The sequence below is a fragment of the Physeter macrocephalus genome, chromosome 16 (assembly GCF_002837175.3).
Source record: "Physeter macrocephalus isolate SW-GA chromosome 16, ASM283717v5, whole genome shotgun sequence".
NCBI classification, from domain to species: Eukaryota; Metazoa; Chordata; class Mammalia; order Artiodactyla; family Physeteridae; genus Physeter; species Physeter macrocephalus.
This window is the reverse complement of record NC_041229.1, coordinates 95053510-95069708: the sequence shown is the minus strand read 5'-3', so window position 1 is coordinate 95069708 and position 16199 is coordinate 95053510. Positions and strand designations below refer to the sequence as shown.

Here is a 16199-nt window from a genome sequence, read left to right as displayed (position 1 = left end):
GCGGACGCGCAACCACTGCGCCAACAGGGAAGCCCCTATATTTTTTAAAAAGCTCTTATGCAGAGCCTCAAATGAAATGTTTACAGATGTAATGATATAACATCTGGGATTTGCTTCTAGATAATCTAGCGGGGAGTAGGTAGGAATACAGATAAATCAAGTTGACGATATCAAAGCTGGACAGTGGGTATGTGGGGCTCACTCTACTAGTTTCTCTCTTCTTTTATATAAGTTGAAAAGTTTCTGTAAGAAGTTTAAATAAATATACACCCATACGAAAGCAGAAATTTGTGAGAGATATGTGCAAAGAAAGGATAACAAAAATCGAAGGTAGTAATAAAATTACAGAATGTGTCTGAGAAAACAAAGATCAGTAAAGTCAGACATTGAAGAGGTATAATTGCTGTCATCTGAGTTAAAATAAAATGGGTATGTAAATATATATATATGTGTTTGACTATAAATCCATCAAATAAAGACTTGAAAAATACAAAGTGTTTGATAACAGTGATTACCTCTCAGTAAGACAGTAAAAAGAGAGGAGGATTTGAAAGCATATTTTTACATTTTACTCTTTGTACCCTTGCATATTGTTCCAATCTTGTACCAAGAAGGTATATGTGTATCATGTATAGGATTTTTAAAATCTGAAAGAGAAAAACAGATTCAAACAGCATAAAAGATGTATTGTCTGAGCTGACATTTGCTTCAGTCCTGGTCCTTGCATTTCCCTGAGTCAAGTAATTCTTAAATAATCACACCTAGGACTTTAGATTTCAGGGGAATCTTAGAAACAGTCTAATCTAGCCTGTCTGTTTTCTAATTTCTGAATAATCAGATGGGCAGCTCCTGCTAAAACCATTCTACACTCATGGTTCTTGCCTCCTCTGAATCCAGAAGCAAGGACAAAGGATAAGAAAAATTAACAAACAAATCTACTATCCTTACCCCAACCAGAAGACCACCTAGGCTTCAAAATGATATTTCCCACATGGAAAGATAAAGGAGGACTATACGATGATTCATTACTTGCTACAGAATTGCCTATAATCACTTACAAAAAATACATGCACAGGGAAAACGATTTAACCTTCCTGATCCTTAACACCTAAGTACCAGCAAGGACTTAAACTCTCTCCTGATTACCTGACACTCTGATGCAGAGAAATGAAACCCCTTTTAACGTGTGCACTTGATAAAAATAAAATCCTTCTCCCATGCAGATACGTATACCAAAATGTCAGCAAAAGTGAAATGTCCCAAACAGAAATAAGCCCTTCTCAAAACAAACCCAGAACCGCAGGTGAAGACATCGCATTCCTAAAGCTCTTTCCCTTCCCTTCTCTATCCTTTAAAGTATTTCACCTTCCCAGAACAACCAAACACATAAAACAGGAGCCCACTCAGGGACACTGCGGCTGAGAGCCAAATCAGGGATCACCTTGTGTTTAGCTGGTTTCTACAGAATTTGTGTGGCCTGACTGCCCTCTATCGTCCAAAATGGTTTCTACACCAAAGTTGAGGAATGGTCCTGAGGTGTGTCTTTTCTAGTGATAATTGTATTTCCAGATAGAAACTCAACACTGACTCTAGATAATCACTTAAAGCAAAGAGGGCTTAGATTTAATCTTCTGGGGAAAAGCAGTACTAAGTGTAGATTTTCATAAATGACAATGCTGGCCTCCCACAGCTGGCCTCACCTTTTTCAGTAACAATGATTTTTTAAGAGTTAAACATCAACTGTAATAAAGTTGGTTATAAATGAGTTCATATATGAACTTACAATAATCCTCTACCTTGAGTATTGCCCCGCACCCTCATGTTGGGCCCAAACTTTCTGCTCTCTTCAGAGCCTTGAACCCAGTGATAGGAGAGGAACCTTAAGCAGCACCTCCCTCCTGAGTTTTCCAGGAAGTGGTGCAGTCAATGCACAAAAGGGCCAATACACAGTAAGCGAGCTCCAACTGCAGTCGTGACGTCATGGCCGCCCCACACCGCATCTGCCTGTTCGGAAGTTTTATTAGGAAGGAAGGAAAGAAGCCCACTGACTGAAACAACAGAGAGTAAATGGTACTCAGAGTGCCCTCATTCCCCGGACGTTACAGGCTCCAATTACACATCCACGCCCTCTCCCCTCAGTAGCTGCGACTCTACTTCTGGCAAATGCTCCCAAATGTGGAGAAAGCTGACACAGGCCAGTGAGGAACCAGGCCCTGGGGGGGCTGGAGGAGAGGTTACACTCAGGAGAGCACAACCCAGACTAAGAAGACAAGACAAACTTTTAAGATGCCCCGCTGGAACCTAAGCTCCAACTGGTTTCCCCCAACAGACTTAGGCAGGTCTGATGCTTCTAGGTCTTGAGGAGGAAAAGGCCTAGGACAATTCTCCACTTTAACAAACAATTCTGGTTACAAAGTATGTCCCAGTGGGCTTAGAAATATGATTTCACATGAATGAAAGGGTCTTGCATTTACTTAATCCTCAGAACACTATCACGGGGACAGCCCCAAATATGCCTACCTGTCTCTGGGGACATCCAGGGCCGTGTTATAATCTGGGGGACCTCCAGGCAACATGTTGAATAGGAGGTGATTGGTTCCTCGATCCCACCTATTAAGAAATTAAACATGTAGGAGAATTCACACATCAACTATGAAGAAACAAAGACAAGTCAGTTTCTGGATGACAAGTAGTCTCCCCAACCCATAATAGGGCCTCGTCTCAGGAGTGCCTGGAGATCCCAACAGTGCATCAGGCACTGGCCTGGCTCCTTGAAGGTAAAGCTGGGGGATGTGCACTCCAAGCTTGTCCACTACAGAACTGCTTATGCTAATGAAAACCTGAACGCTACCTGAGTGCTCATCATTTGGTTACAGAAAGAAAAAATAAAATACAGAAGGACGGTTAAATACATTAGGGAACATGTGCAAAATGGAATACTATACAGCCCTTAAAATCATGTAGAACGGACAGATGAAGATGAAATTATCTGGAAATACATTCATGATAAACGAAGGGAAAAAGGCGGCAAGAGAACGTGTTTCGCTGTGTGATCCCATTCTGGACAAAAATGTTATATACACATGCATATGTATATATACTTTATACAAAAATGTATACATACATGCCTATGTATATGTTTTATACAAAAATGACTGAAAAGTAACAGCAAAATATTAATGATTATCTCTTAGAGGCAGGCTTGTGGAATGAACCTTACTTTCTCCTTTCTGCTTACCTGTATTTTCAGACTTTTTATAGTGAATGTGTATTATGTGAGTAATAAAGAAGGGAAAAAAGTGCTTAAATTTAAAAGGAAAAGCATGGGAAGCATCCTTAGCTTCGAAACGTTAAGAGGCTGGGAACCCACAGCAGTGGCACGGGAGGGCGGTACAGAGGCCAGGTGCCCAAAGCACCGGTCCTCCTACAAGTCAGTCGCTCATCCACTCATCCCCATATGAGATAAGAGACAAGCAGCCAGCCGGACACCAGCTCAGGAGAACCACTGGCTCTGCCCCTCCTTCTCTCTAGCTCCTGGAAGACCTGCTATGATACCTGGAGAGCTGGGCCAGCGCCTGCGCCGTCTCCTTCACGCGGAGCGCGTTCTGGTTGAGCAGGTCGATGGACGGGATGAACAGGCAGGCCCGGGTGATGTCCTCGGTGTAGTAGTCGCTGTCTGAGACGGCCGTGAGCAGCTCGTTGTACTCCTGGGAGATGGTGCTGCTCACTGGGACACCCGCATCATCCACATACTTTTTCAGAGAGTAAATGTACACCTTGATCTTGTTCTTGGGGTTGAAGCCACAGCGGTAGACGTCAAAACATGTGTGCATTCTGCAGCTGAGGTCGCCACGCTCGGGGACGGGGCTGTCGGCCGGCAGCCTGACCACCGGCACGTCGCGGATGCTGCGCTTCTGCACGCTCCAGTCGCTTGAGGACTCAATGGAGTGCGGCCAGAACTGAAACACGCCCGTGGCGATGAGGCCCAGCAGGACGATGGAGAAGAGGGTGATGTAGTAGATGCGGTGCTTGGTCTTCATTCTCGGGATGAGGGCAGGACCCCGGATGTTGTACTTGACCGAGGCACACATAATGACCCAGAGAGCCTCTTCCTCACACTCCTGGTTACCAGGGGAGAAGAGAGAAAAGTGAAGTTTTTAGGGTGGCAGATGACACTTGACAGGACTGTTCAACTTTGAATCTACCTCTTTCCCTTAAGTGGTCTGATGAAATAATGAAAAGGGATTTTTGACCTGTCTTATAAATAAACAAATAAATGTGTACATATGAGAATATATTTAATATTTAATATTACATACTTAATATAAATACTGTTAACATAATGTAAAAATATTACTATATTCTATAAATATATATTCTCTGAAAGCATAAGCTAGTAAATGCGTGGGACCTAGGAAGAGGGGTACTGACTGACCAAGGAAGAAAAATCAAACAGCTGAAGACAGTTGTTTTATTTTGCTTTCAAAAACTTGCCTAACATACACTGATGCTTCATCTGGACAAACTGATGTTTCGTTCATTATACTAAAGCCTGTTTTCATTCATTCATTCATTCATTCATTCAACCCTCAAAGAGGACCTAAACAAAGAAGAACGTGAAAACCTACATTAGAGGAATTTATATGCTAATGAGACACAAAACTGTAACAAAATGCAGAATGTAAAAACACCACTAAGAAAATATCAAGTAAAGGCCAAGGGGTATTAGGGAAGATTAATCTTTAAATAAAATATGTATTGATGTTTTATAATAAAGGGATAGTTGACACATTTAGAAGGAAGGGAGAAATGAAGAAACAGAGGAGGAAAGGAGAGGTGGAGGGAGGAAAAGAAAGGCCAACGAGGTAGATCCGTTTCTAAAGATGGATGCCAACAATTCTTCCCACGGGTGAAGGTGCACGCCACTTGTCCAATCAAAAGGTGGAATCTCTTTCCCTTCCCCCTGAATTCGGGCTAGGCTTGTGACTTGTTTGACCAAAAGAACGTGGCAGAAGTGAGATTCTGGGGCTTCTGAGTCCAAGACTTAAGAGACCCTGTAGCCGATGGAAGCCAGCTGCCATGTTACAAGGAAGCTGAGCTCCCAGCTTAGGGCAACCTCAGGAAGACCCCAGGGGAAACTATGTGAAGCAAACATGAACCAGCCCCACCAAGCTCTGTAGAGATGGCAGAATCCTGAGCAAACACATGATTGCTGTTGCTGTGGTTGTCTGTAAGTTTTGAGGTGGTTTGTTATGTAGCACCAGACAAATTAAAGAGCCAATAAGCATCATTGACAGATATAAAGAAAATCCTTAGTCCTCAGCTGAAAATGCAGAGTCCCCCTGTAGACCACAAATTAAGATCCTTACCCAGCAAGCCCCTGACACCTGATGCCTAGCTACCGTGTGGGGAGGGTAAAGCCTTGAGTGTGACTGCATCATCTGGCACAGACAGGTTACTGCAACAAGAGGCTTTAGGACTTCAGCATTCCACATGTCAAAATCCCAATCTTCAAAATGGCCTCATTCGGAAAAGCTATTAATATAAAGGGAAATAACTGAAAAGCTCATAGAGGTCTATCTTAAGTTTTATCAACCATTTTCACTATGGCTAGACAGAGTTCTCCCCAATCATGCCCACACTGTAAGACTGCTGCCTTCCTAGCCAGCAGGGTCTCATCAAGCCTTGAATGTTGCAATCATTATCAGCTTTTCGGGTAAAATGTGCTGAATGGTCATGAATGATTTCAACTTGTATCTCTCTGAGACCATGATCTGGAACATATCAAGAAATGTGCTTGTCATGGACTAATGTATGAAAGTTCATACATTTTAAGCTTAAAGATTATCATCTTTGGGGTATATACATTAGCCATTCAATATATACTAATGGATTCCATGACAGAAATGCAGGCACAAGAGCTATTTCACTTTTTCTGTCATTCTAACAATGAACTGGATGTTCCTAGCCTGCCCCCAACCCCTACTTACCACCAGGCCCACCCTATCGTTTTCCTTCTCTCCATGTATCCTTCCTGGAGCTAGAAAAGAGGTCTTGGGACAAATGCATGCAAGGAGCTGCACTCTCCATATACCCCATGTCAGAACTGCCCAACAGGCTCTCAAGGTGTATCTATATCCTGAATCAGTGGTTCTCAAAAACCCAAATGCTAAGAATCACACAGGGAGAGCTTGTTAAAACACAGAGTCCTTGGCCCCAGCACTAGAGGGTTGTATTAGTAGGTCTAAAATAAGGTCAAAGAATCTGTCCCCTTGCATGTTTATTTTATGCAGCTAGGTTTGAAATCTTCACTAATGTTAGACAAACTACCTTTTAACACAGTAGCTTTTTTCTTTTTAAATTTTATTTATTTATTTATTTTTGGCTGTGTTGGGTCTTTGCTGCTGCACGTGGACTTTCTCCAGTTGCAGCGAGCAGGGGCTACTCTTCATTGCAGTGCGGTGGCTTCTCTTGCTGCGGAGCACAGGCTCTAGGAATGTGGGCTTCAGTAGTTGTGGCATGCAGGCTCAGTAGTTGTGGCACACGGGATTAGTTGCTCCACAGCATGTGCCATCTTCCCAGACCAGGGCTCGAACCTGTGTCCCCTGCATTGGCAGGCGGAGTCTTAACCACTGCGACACCAGGGCACAGTAGCTTTTAAACCTATTTTTTTTTTAAACTAAAACCTATAAGACAACATTTTATATTATGACCCAATACAGACATAGATGTGTATGTATAATATCTGAAATAAAACAAATATTTCACAAAACACTGTTTCACAAAACAATGTTTAACCTTAGTACATCGTATTAGCCACAGAACATGTGATGAACGCTGTGTTCTTCTATTATCCTATTGCTTCTTAAAAATACTGGCCATAACCTACTAGAGCAATAATCCACAAAGGTAGTATACACATATGAGCTTTACAATTCTCATGAGCTCCAGATTATTAAAAAAAAAGACATTACCACAACAAAATAAATCCAAAGATAATAGAAGGAATTAAGTAATAAATAAAAGCACAGAAATTAATTAATTAAAAACCAAATAGGATCAACAAAGCTAAACTGTTTTTTAAAAAGACTAAAGAAGTTGACATTTGACATAATTCTGGTAAGATTAATCAAGATAAAGAGAAAATAAAGCACAAATAAATACCTAGAATGAAAAGGGGCCCACAATTCTAAATACTGCATGTATTTAAAAGATGAGATGGTATCAATGAACTTATGCCAAAATATTTGAAAATTTAAATGAAATGGAGAAATTCTTTAAAAATATACCTTATTAAAACAGTCTCAAGGAAAAACAGCAAACCTGGAAAGCTCTATCACATTAAAGAAACTGAATCAAAAGTTTAAAAAATCTTCCTATAAAGAAAATTCCAGATCCAAAAGATTTTCCAAGTTCTACCAAACAGTCAAGAAACAATAATTCCAATTTTACACAAATTATCCCAAAGTTCGGAAAAAGGAAGAAACATTTCCTGATCTACTTTAGGAGGCTAGTATAACACTAATACCAAAAATCTTAGATCAGTGATTCTCAAAATACAGTCTGGGGGCTCCAGGGGCTCCCCAAGACCCTTTCAAAGGATCTGAACTATTTTTATAATAACGCTGACATTATTTTTTCACCTTCATTTGCCAGAGGCTATATGATGTGTGATAATGCAAAGACTGAAGGCAGAAGTAGACACAAAAATCCAGCTGTCAAGTTTTTCCAAACATAATGAAATATATCAACTCACAGATTCAAGATGCTCAACTCCAGGTACAATATATACAAAAAAAAACCAAAAACAAGACAAAAACCAACTAGATATGTCCAAGTAAAACCACTAAAAAGAAAGCCAAAGAAAAATATTAAAACAGCCAGAGGGGAGGAAATCTATTCAAGGCAGATTAAAGAGCTATATGTAACAGGCAAAACTGTAAGATATTTAGAACACAAAAGAGATTATCTGAGAATTCCAGGCAGAGAATGATTTCCAAAATAAAATGCAAAAAATGCAAATCACAAAAAGATAAAATAATAAATTCAGTGTTACAATTAAGAATTTTTATTCATCAAAAGACATCATAAGGAAGTAAAAAGACAAGCTATAAACTAGAAGATATTTGCAATACATGTAACCGATAAGGACTAACTAGCAACCAGAATAAAGAGCTCCTACAAAGTAATAAGAAACAAACAAAAAAGCCAAAGCAAACAAAAAACAGAAAACTAAAGACTTAAACAAGAATGTCACAGAAGAGGCAACAAAATGGCACATAAACATCTGAAAAGATGTTTAGTCTAATTAATGGACAGGAAAAGTATGGCAATAAAACAACAAGACATCTTCTACCCACCAGCATGGCAGAATGTCAGCATCGAACACCACCAAGTGGTGATGGTGACCTGGAGCCAAAGGAACTCCAAGAGTAGGAGCATGACCTGGCTCCACAGTCCCAAGGGGGCATCAGGAGGGCTGGAAAGAAGAGAGGCTGACACCCACTATGTTAGAGTCCTAGGCATCACATTTTGCTTCCTACCTGTCACAGTTTGAGTCCCCCCATAATTAACCCCCAAAAAAGAACCAGAGACAAGGATGGGGGTGCAGGTAGTTTTACTTGGGAGCTAGAGAACAGAGCAAGAAGAGAGACAGGGAACCAGGGAAAGCCAGTAGGAGTGTGTTATTACGCTGGGTAACAGGGGCTCTTTAGGAACCCTCTGAAGAACCATGCAAACTACACCATGTCCCTCAGAAGGAGGAGAGGCCAGGTCATTTATCTGCAAACTCCTATCCACCATTGCTTGCAGGTTGCCTGGTATTATTATCAGCTCTGACCCTGTACTTATCAGCCCTCAGAAGGTCTGGATATTCTCCTTTCCTTGATGTACCACAAGTCTGATAAAGACCTACAGTTCCCTTGAGGAAGGACTCGGGAAACATCTGTCTATCCTTTCAGGGATGTTGCAAAGTTCTTCTTCAAAGAGATCCAGCCTCCCCCTCAATCCATGGGATACAGGTCTGAGAGCTGGCTCACATCTGAAAACTAGGTGACAGTGATTCTTCCACTGCAGCAGCTGACATCAGCCTTCTACTTGCCATCTGTTGATTTTTGTTTTCTGGTTATACAGTGAAACAATACCCTAGTTGGCTGCCCATCTATACCGTCTATAGGAATGCCAGGCTCTATTAGCATCACAGTGGGTCCAGACACACTGGTTTTGAGTCAAGCCTCACTGCTTATTATGGATATTGTGTCTACCTTGCCTCTGATGGTTAGTGCCACCACCTGGTTTCTGCCATTTCAGAATCCTATCATCCTCATTGATACTTGGGAACCCAGTTCCATGGTCAAATCTCATAAAGTCAATCCTGGCCTATGGAGGAGAATCAACATTGAGCTTCTCAAACGTGCTGGTCCCCTCCCTGCAGTTCCATATTACCAGAGTGAAGGGAGAATGCCCTCCTGGGAACATGGGCAGGAAATGCACCTCTGGCCTCAAGTAATAAATCTATTTCAAATCTCCACGTCCCTGAACCTTCTGACCCCTACCTTAACATTCTGCTAACACAGCTCTGGCACCTTTACCTCATTTACTCCAGACTAGGGTTTCTCAAGCTCAGAACTATTGACATTTTGGGCCAAATGATTCTTTTCTGTGGGGAGCTGTTCTGTACAATGCAGAACGTTTAGTAGCATCCCTGGTCTCTAATCAAGAGAAGCCAGAAGCAACCCCTAGTTGTGACAACTAAAAATACATCCAGACATTGCCAAATATCCCCTGGGGAGGCAAACTGGCCCTCAGTTGAGAACCAACGGTATCACAGTCATATCCAAGGTTCCAGGAGCCTGACCAGCAGCACATCAGGACCAGCTTGTCCTTGCAAGGCCACGAAATCCTGAATCAGCAGAGAATCCTCCCAAGAGTCACTCCCACTTGGCTTCCTAGTCCACCGCTACTCCACTTTTGGTCTGACACCCTCAAGATTCATTCCCATGTGTTCCTCCAGTTCCTGCTGGTCTACACGAGCCAGGTCCTGCAGCTCTTCCAGTACAACGGCTATCACCCTAGCAGCAGGGGCTGTACTTCCCCACTTAGGCAATGCCGAGATCTGAGGGCAGGGGATGGGCAATGTTGAGGAGGAGAAGCACTACCTTGCAAGGTATCCACCTCCAGGGAAGGCTTTGCACAGTGTCAGGTAAGGAGCGCTTCTTCTCAGCAATGGAGAGAGATACTTCTGCTGGCCCAGAGGATCTAGGAAATCTGGGAGTTCAGTCCTCAGCGCCTCCACCCAAAATCTCCATCCTAAGACTCAGGGTCCCACTTCTTCCCTATCATGGCCCTGACTTCAGCAGAAGCAGCCTCTCAAGGCTGTGCACTCAGCTTCCTTCGCAGTTCAGCCATAATTATGATTAAATTCTGAGCCTGATTTTCAACACAGTCTGCCCTCCAGCTGCAGGAAGCGCTGCCATGGAGTTCTATCTTTCACAATGCGTCCCGAGTTGATATCTGCCTGATCTGATACTGATCGCACCTAAGGCCTCTAAGGAGATAACAAGAGCCAACCAACTCCACCAGCATCATCATGACCATGGTCCACACACTGCTTAAGCGCTAGAGTTCCTGTGCCAGACAATGCTTTCCTTTCTACCTGAACCTCATCCCAACCCTCCACTGGCCAGTCTGACTACTCAGTGATGCTAGAGGGCACCAGGGGTTATCAACGCCTCACCTACCCCCAGCAAAGGGGTCCTGGTTGCCACCTGAGGGTGAGTGATTCCAGTCTCACAACGCTATTCTCAGGACCTGCTTTCTAGAGCCACTTCCAGTACCAACGGCCTTAGTTTATGTTCTGCCAAACCAAAAATGGCTTGGGTGCAAGTAGCTTGCAGAAGACGAATCCAGAAAGCCAGAGGGAGGGAGTAAGGAGAGGAGTTGGAGAAGAACGGAAAGCCATAAGGGTGCATTACTGAGCTGGCTGCCATACTGAGCTGGGAAGATGGGGCTCAATCCTTCTAGGGTCCCTCTGAAAAATGCACCTGAGAACTGTCCCTTTCAAGGACATTCATCCACCGAAGCCTATCCATCCCGTGCCCCCCCACCCCACCCCCACCTGAGGGCTGTTCCCAGGGATATAAACTCACATTTCTGAGGTTTGCCTACACTGGCTAAGCGAGCGTCCACAAGTATGTGCTGAACAGCTGAGAGAGATGGCGAGCACTTGAGGTGGAATAAAAACCCTTAATAAAAAAAGAAATGAGGGGAAAAGCCTTAAGTGAAAAAGAAACCAGCCCCTAACTAAGTCGAGCTTTAGAGACCGAGAACTCTTGGTGAACATCCTTGTACCTTTTACAGGCTTCACTACAGCACTTGCCAGATTGTAGTAATTGGTTATGTAATTGCAAGTCTCTCTTCTACTGGTCATTTTCTTGTAATCAGAGTTTTTCATGTCTGCTCAGTATTCCCAGCATCTAATATCATGTCTAGAACACATTCTATGTAAACATAAATGTCTGTTGAATGAAGGAGTGTCTCTATACTTCCCAGTTCCGTCAGCACACACACTGTTCAAGGTCCAAGTTTTGAGTAATTAAATGGTGATGAACTCTGATCATTTTCTTTCTTGAATTAGAGTTTCCAAAGGGGGGGAAAATGGCCAGGTAATTTCACAGATGGAATTTTCTGTACCTACCCTTGACCACCCTCCTCTCCCCTAACACTGAGCTTCCCCAAGAGGACAAACCAAAAGGAATCTTCTATTAATGAATGTTTTTCCATATAATACCACAACCTGGGTCAAAATAAGAATTTCACAACAAGCCCTACAAACTTCAGCCTCCTCAAAGCACATCAAATCTGTCCCTGCAAAACACCGGAATCATCCGGCTAGATGTCAGGCACTGAATCACTGGAAAAATCTTTCAACCTCACTGTACTGTCAAGATGAGATGCATTTTCTGTTCCTGGAATTACTTATTCCTAAATCTTGCCTGAATAACCTTTCCTTAGTGCTTCAGGCTATGTCCAATCCACTTAGTCCAAAGTTTTCAGCCACAATCTCTCATCTTCTTAACCTTTTTACAGAAGCCCTCATACCTGAACTCTTGGGGCCGCTGCTACCCTGGAACTTAACTCACCTGTTCCTGAAAACAAAGGAACCAAATATTGGCCGAAGCAGGAAAATCTGCAATTCACTGCCTTACCTGGTAGGATCCTTTACAATTAAAGTTATGTTATAGCTAACCAACCCTAAAAATGATTTCAAATTTAAAAAATAAAAACCTGTGCCCCTTTGTGGGAATTATACTATAATTCACACAGTGCATATAACTAAGGAACTACTGACAATAACTAAACTTTACTGCAGACCTACTACATGCCAGGATCTGTTTTAAGTACTCTGCGTTAACGTAATCTTCCTAACAGTGCCATTTGACAATCTATGATTATCCTCATTTTACAGACAGGGAAAGTGTAACAAGGAAGGCTAAGCAACTTGCCCAATGTCACACAACTAGAAAATGCCAATGCTAGGATCTGGAGAATGGCAGTCTGGCTCCGGAGCCTGTGCTCTTTAACCCCCATGTGAAGCTGCCTCCCCTAATTACCCTTAAAAGCCTGAATTAGATACACCTTTTTCATTCCTCAATTAACCAGCATAATTTGACAGACGCAAATCTATCCATTTACACCAGCATTTGCAACCAGATGGCTTAAGTCAGCTGCAGTGAGGAGTGATAGAAATTGAGTCATGTATTTTATTACTGTAAATAGCCTTTGAGCTCTGAAATTTACAAACTAAGTCCAGTTTAAGTCCTCAGGGCACTCAATTGACTTAGAAGAATTTAAATGGACGTATTTCTATTTCAAGACATCTTCAGACAGATAAATCAAGGACCCTTCTAGATTAGCACTCCCCAATAAGTTACACCAAGTCATTTTAACCTCAAAATTGTATACATATATCTGGTTCCCGCCGCCAGTAAGTAAAACTCCAAGTGACTCTGAGCTTCAAGTAGATGCCTAGAGCCCGGACACCGTGGCCACCCTCCTCACCAGAGCGCACCCGGTCCTGCCCAGGGCATCTGGTACCGCAAGGGACGCCACTGGCCAAGGCAGAGCCCAGAGGTGAAAAATCCCAGTGGGAGAAAGCAGATCCCTGTGGCTCGCGGGAAGGAGCCGGCAGCGGAGAGAGGTCACGACAGAGGGTGTGGCCTTCGGAAAAGGAAGCCACAGGATCCCAGCAATATGGAAAGGTGCGGACAGGTAATAGAAGTGGGCAAGGAAACAGGTGGGAAACCAAAGTGCGGGGCGGGTCGGGTGACGAAGGAGAAGGCGGGGCGGAAATCAAAGCGCACCCAAAGCGGGAAATCACCGTGAGTGGCGCCGGCCTCTCGCAGCCCTCGGACCTCCGCGCGGCCTGTGCTTCCCCGGCGACTCGGCCCCGACTCCGCCGCGGCCCGGGGAGGCCCGAGCCCTCACCGGGGGCCCGCCCGGCCCTTCCGCGCCGCGCTTACCTCGGCCACGGTTGCCTCCCGCTCGGCCCCGCCCTCGGTCACCGGCTCATGCCGCGGGGCACTGACCACAGCCGCCTGGGTGGGAACGCGCGAAGCTGCTGGTCGCCGCCGCCTACGCCGGGTCTGCGAGAGCAAGCGGGGAGCACTGCGCCGGCTGGGCTCGGCGGCCTGACACCCAGCGCACTGCGCATGCGGGAGAGGCCCGTGCCCGCGCCCCCTGCTGGATAGGAGGAGTCAAAGCACCGCTTAGGGTTTCTCCCAGGCAGGCGGGCGAAACTCAGGCACCACAGTGAAATCCATAGACACGCAGCCTCGTTCGTAATTAAAGAAACTGCAAACCGAAACGAAGCCCCATGCTTAACTTACAAAACTTATAAAACTGACAAAAATGTAAACGTTTTAGTATAATCGGTATTCATGCGCGTGCAACATTCCTGAAAGGGAATTTGGCAGTTAATCCATTAAACGTAAAATGCAGGTAACTTTTCCCAACAATCCCTCTGTATGGAGTTTACCCTATGGATACTCTCAACGACGTTTATCAAAAATATTCATTACAGGGGCTTCCCTGGTGGCGCAGTGGTTGAGAATCCGCCTGCCAATGCAGGGGACACGGGTTCGTGCCCCGGTCCGGGAAGATCCCACATGCCGTGGAGCGGCTGGGCTCGTGAGCCATGGCCGCTGAGCCTGCGCGTCCAGAGCCTGTGATCCGCAACGGGAGAGGCCGCAGCAGTGAGAGGCCCGCGTACCGCAAAAAAAAAAAAAAAATATTCATTACAGTACTGTTTCTAATAATAGCGAAAACCCAGACACAACCAAAGTAAACTATGGAAAATTTTATATTAATCAAAATAAATTATTAGAATGTAATAATGAGAGAATGCATATGTATGTTGGTATGGAAAAATCTCAAAGACATGTTAATATGAAAACATGGTTTAAAACAGTAGATGAGTATGATCCTTTTTATGTAATAAAATATACATATATATGTATGCAGAAACAGAAGACAGAAAATATATACGTAGATGCTTAGATTCAGGCATTTATATATAACATTTTTTCTGGAAATAATTCAAGAAGCAATAAACAGTTTTAGAAGGATTAATTGTGGAGGTAGAAATGGGGGAGAAAAACTCATTTTCATTTTGTTTCTGTATCATTTACATGATCTAGCCTCCTACATGCACAGCAAAACCCCTGTCATAAGACAGTAAGTGGAGTCTAAAAAATTCAATCGAAATGCAGAGTGATGTTATTGAGAAGTTAATGAAATGACCCCACTGAGCCTATGCAGTTTACAGACAATGGCTGCAGAATCCAAATCCATCTGGTCTCAGCTATACCTCAGCACCATCTGGTGGAAGTTGTCACTTAGAACTTAAATATTCATAGGGATGATTCTGAGTCTAGAGACCCACTGGGGCTTCCAGCAGCAACAGTGATTCCAAGAATATTCTTGTGAGTTAATGCCTGCTTAACACAGATCCAGAGAGATTGGGATGAGAAGATTCTGGAGACAAGGAAACACATTCTGCTTCCCCACATCTAAGAGAGCATTTGCTCTGCTCTTCAAATCCACCCCCCCCCAAAAAAAAGATAAGAAATTTTAGCACACATAGACCATATTTGAGAAATGGATAAGTGGAAAGCATTTTCACTTTCTTCTTTGTCTTTCTCTGTAAACATTTTAAATGAATTATTTTTTCATTAAATGAGGACTTTCTGTGCTAAAGACCCGTGTTAGGCATAGCCTTTGAAGAACCTGCCTATCTTATTCACTTTTTATAACCCTAAACATGCATAGTGCCTGGCACATAGGAAGTGCTCAATAAGTAGTTTTTGAACGAATAAAGGGTGCCCAGACGCTGGGAGGAGCTCAATAGAAAGAAAACAAATGCACAAGTAAGATTCACCAAGGCAGAGGATGGAGAGTGGCATAGGAAAATATAAACAAAATGCTACAGCAGGGGTCCCCAACCCCCAGGCTGGTACTGGTTGCCACCAGTCCGCAGAAAAACTGTCTTCCACAAAACTGGTCGCTAGTGCCAAAAAGATTGGGGACCACTGTGCTACAGGGTTCAAAAGAGAAAGCGAGGGCTTCCCTGGTGGCGCAGAGAGTCCGCCTGCTGATGCAGGGGATACGGGTTCGTGTCCCGGTCCGGGAAGATCCCACATGCCACGGAGCGGCTAGGCCCGTGAGCCATGGCCGCTGAGCCTGCGCGTCCGGAGCCTGTGCTCCGCAACGGGAGAGGCCACAAAAGTGAGAGGCCAGCGTACCGCTAAAAAAAAAAAAAAAAGAGAGAGAGAGAGAGAGAGAAAGCAATCACATTCAGCTGGAAAGATGTAGGAAGACCTCACGCAAGAGTTGACACTTTTGCTGGTCCTGAAGGACAGTTAGGATTTTGACAAATAGAGGATGAAGAGGGCATTCCAAGCAGAGAAAGAAAAGCATGAGCAAAGGCACAGATGTGAGAAAGAAGGAGAAGCAGTCAGAAAGAGCAAGTGTCTTTTAAACCAGCATGGTTCAAATGGTGGGGCTACATTTCTAGGGGTAGAAACCATGCAAGGAATTGGAGGTGAGAAAGTACAGAAGCTGTGATATTAGAAGTTACATGACGCTAAAGCAGCTGAGAGCGACTGCAGAGAAAAATGAGAAAGAAAACTGTGGGCCAGGAC

At 43.8% G+C, this 16199-nt stretch overlaps 1 protein-coding gene across 14 annotated transcripts in view; it reads right to left on the bottom strand.

The window, feature by feature from the left end:
* Positions 1 to 16199, bottom strand: part of LOC102979294 (exostosin-2) — a 160870-nt gene that overhangs the window by 121608 nt on the left and 23063 nt on the right. For 10 of the 14 annotated variants that reach the window (XM_028477378.2, XM_028477383.2, XM_028477381.2 and 7 more), the window contains 2 exons: positions 3556 to 4121; positions 2521 to 2610 (listed from right to left, as the gene is read on the bottom strand). In XM_028477378.2, the coding sequence (XP_028333179.1) occupies positions 2521 to 2610; positions 3556 to 4121 (656 nt within the window). Of the gene's footprint in view, positions 1 to 2520; positions 2611 to 3555; positions 4122 to 4494; positions 4595 to 13361; positions 13491 to 13520; positions 13702 to 16199 lie in introns of those variants that run through there. The other 4 variants (XM_007126414.4, XM_028477386.2, XM_007126411.4 and 1 more) reach the window with 4 other exon arrangements.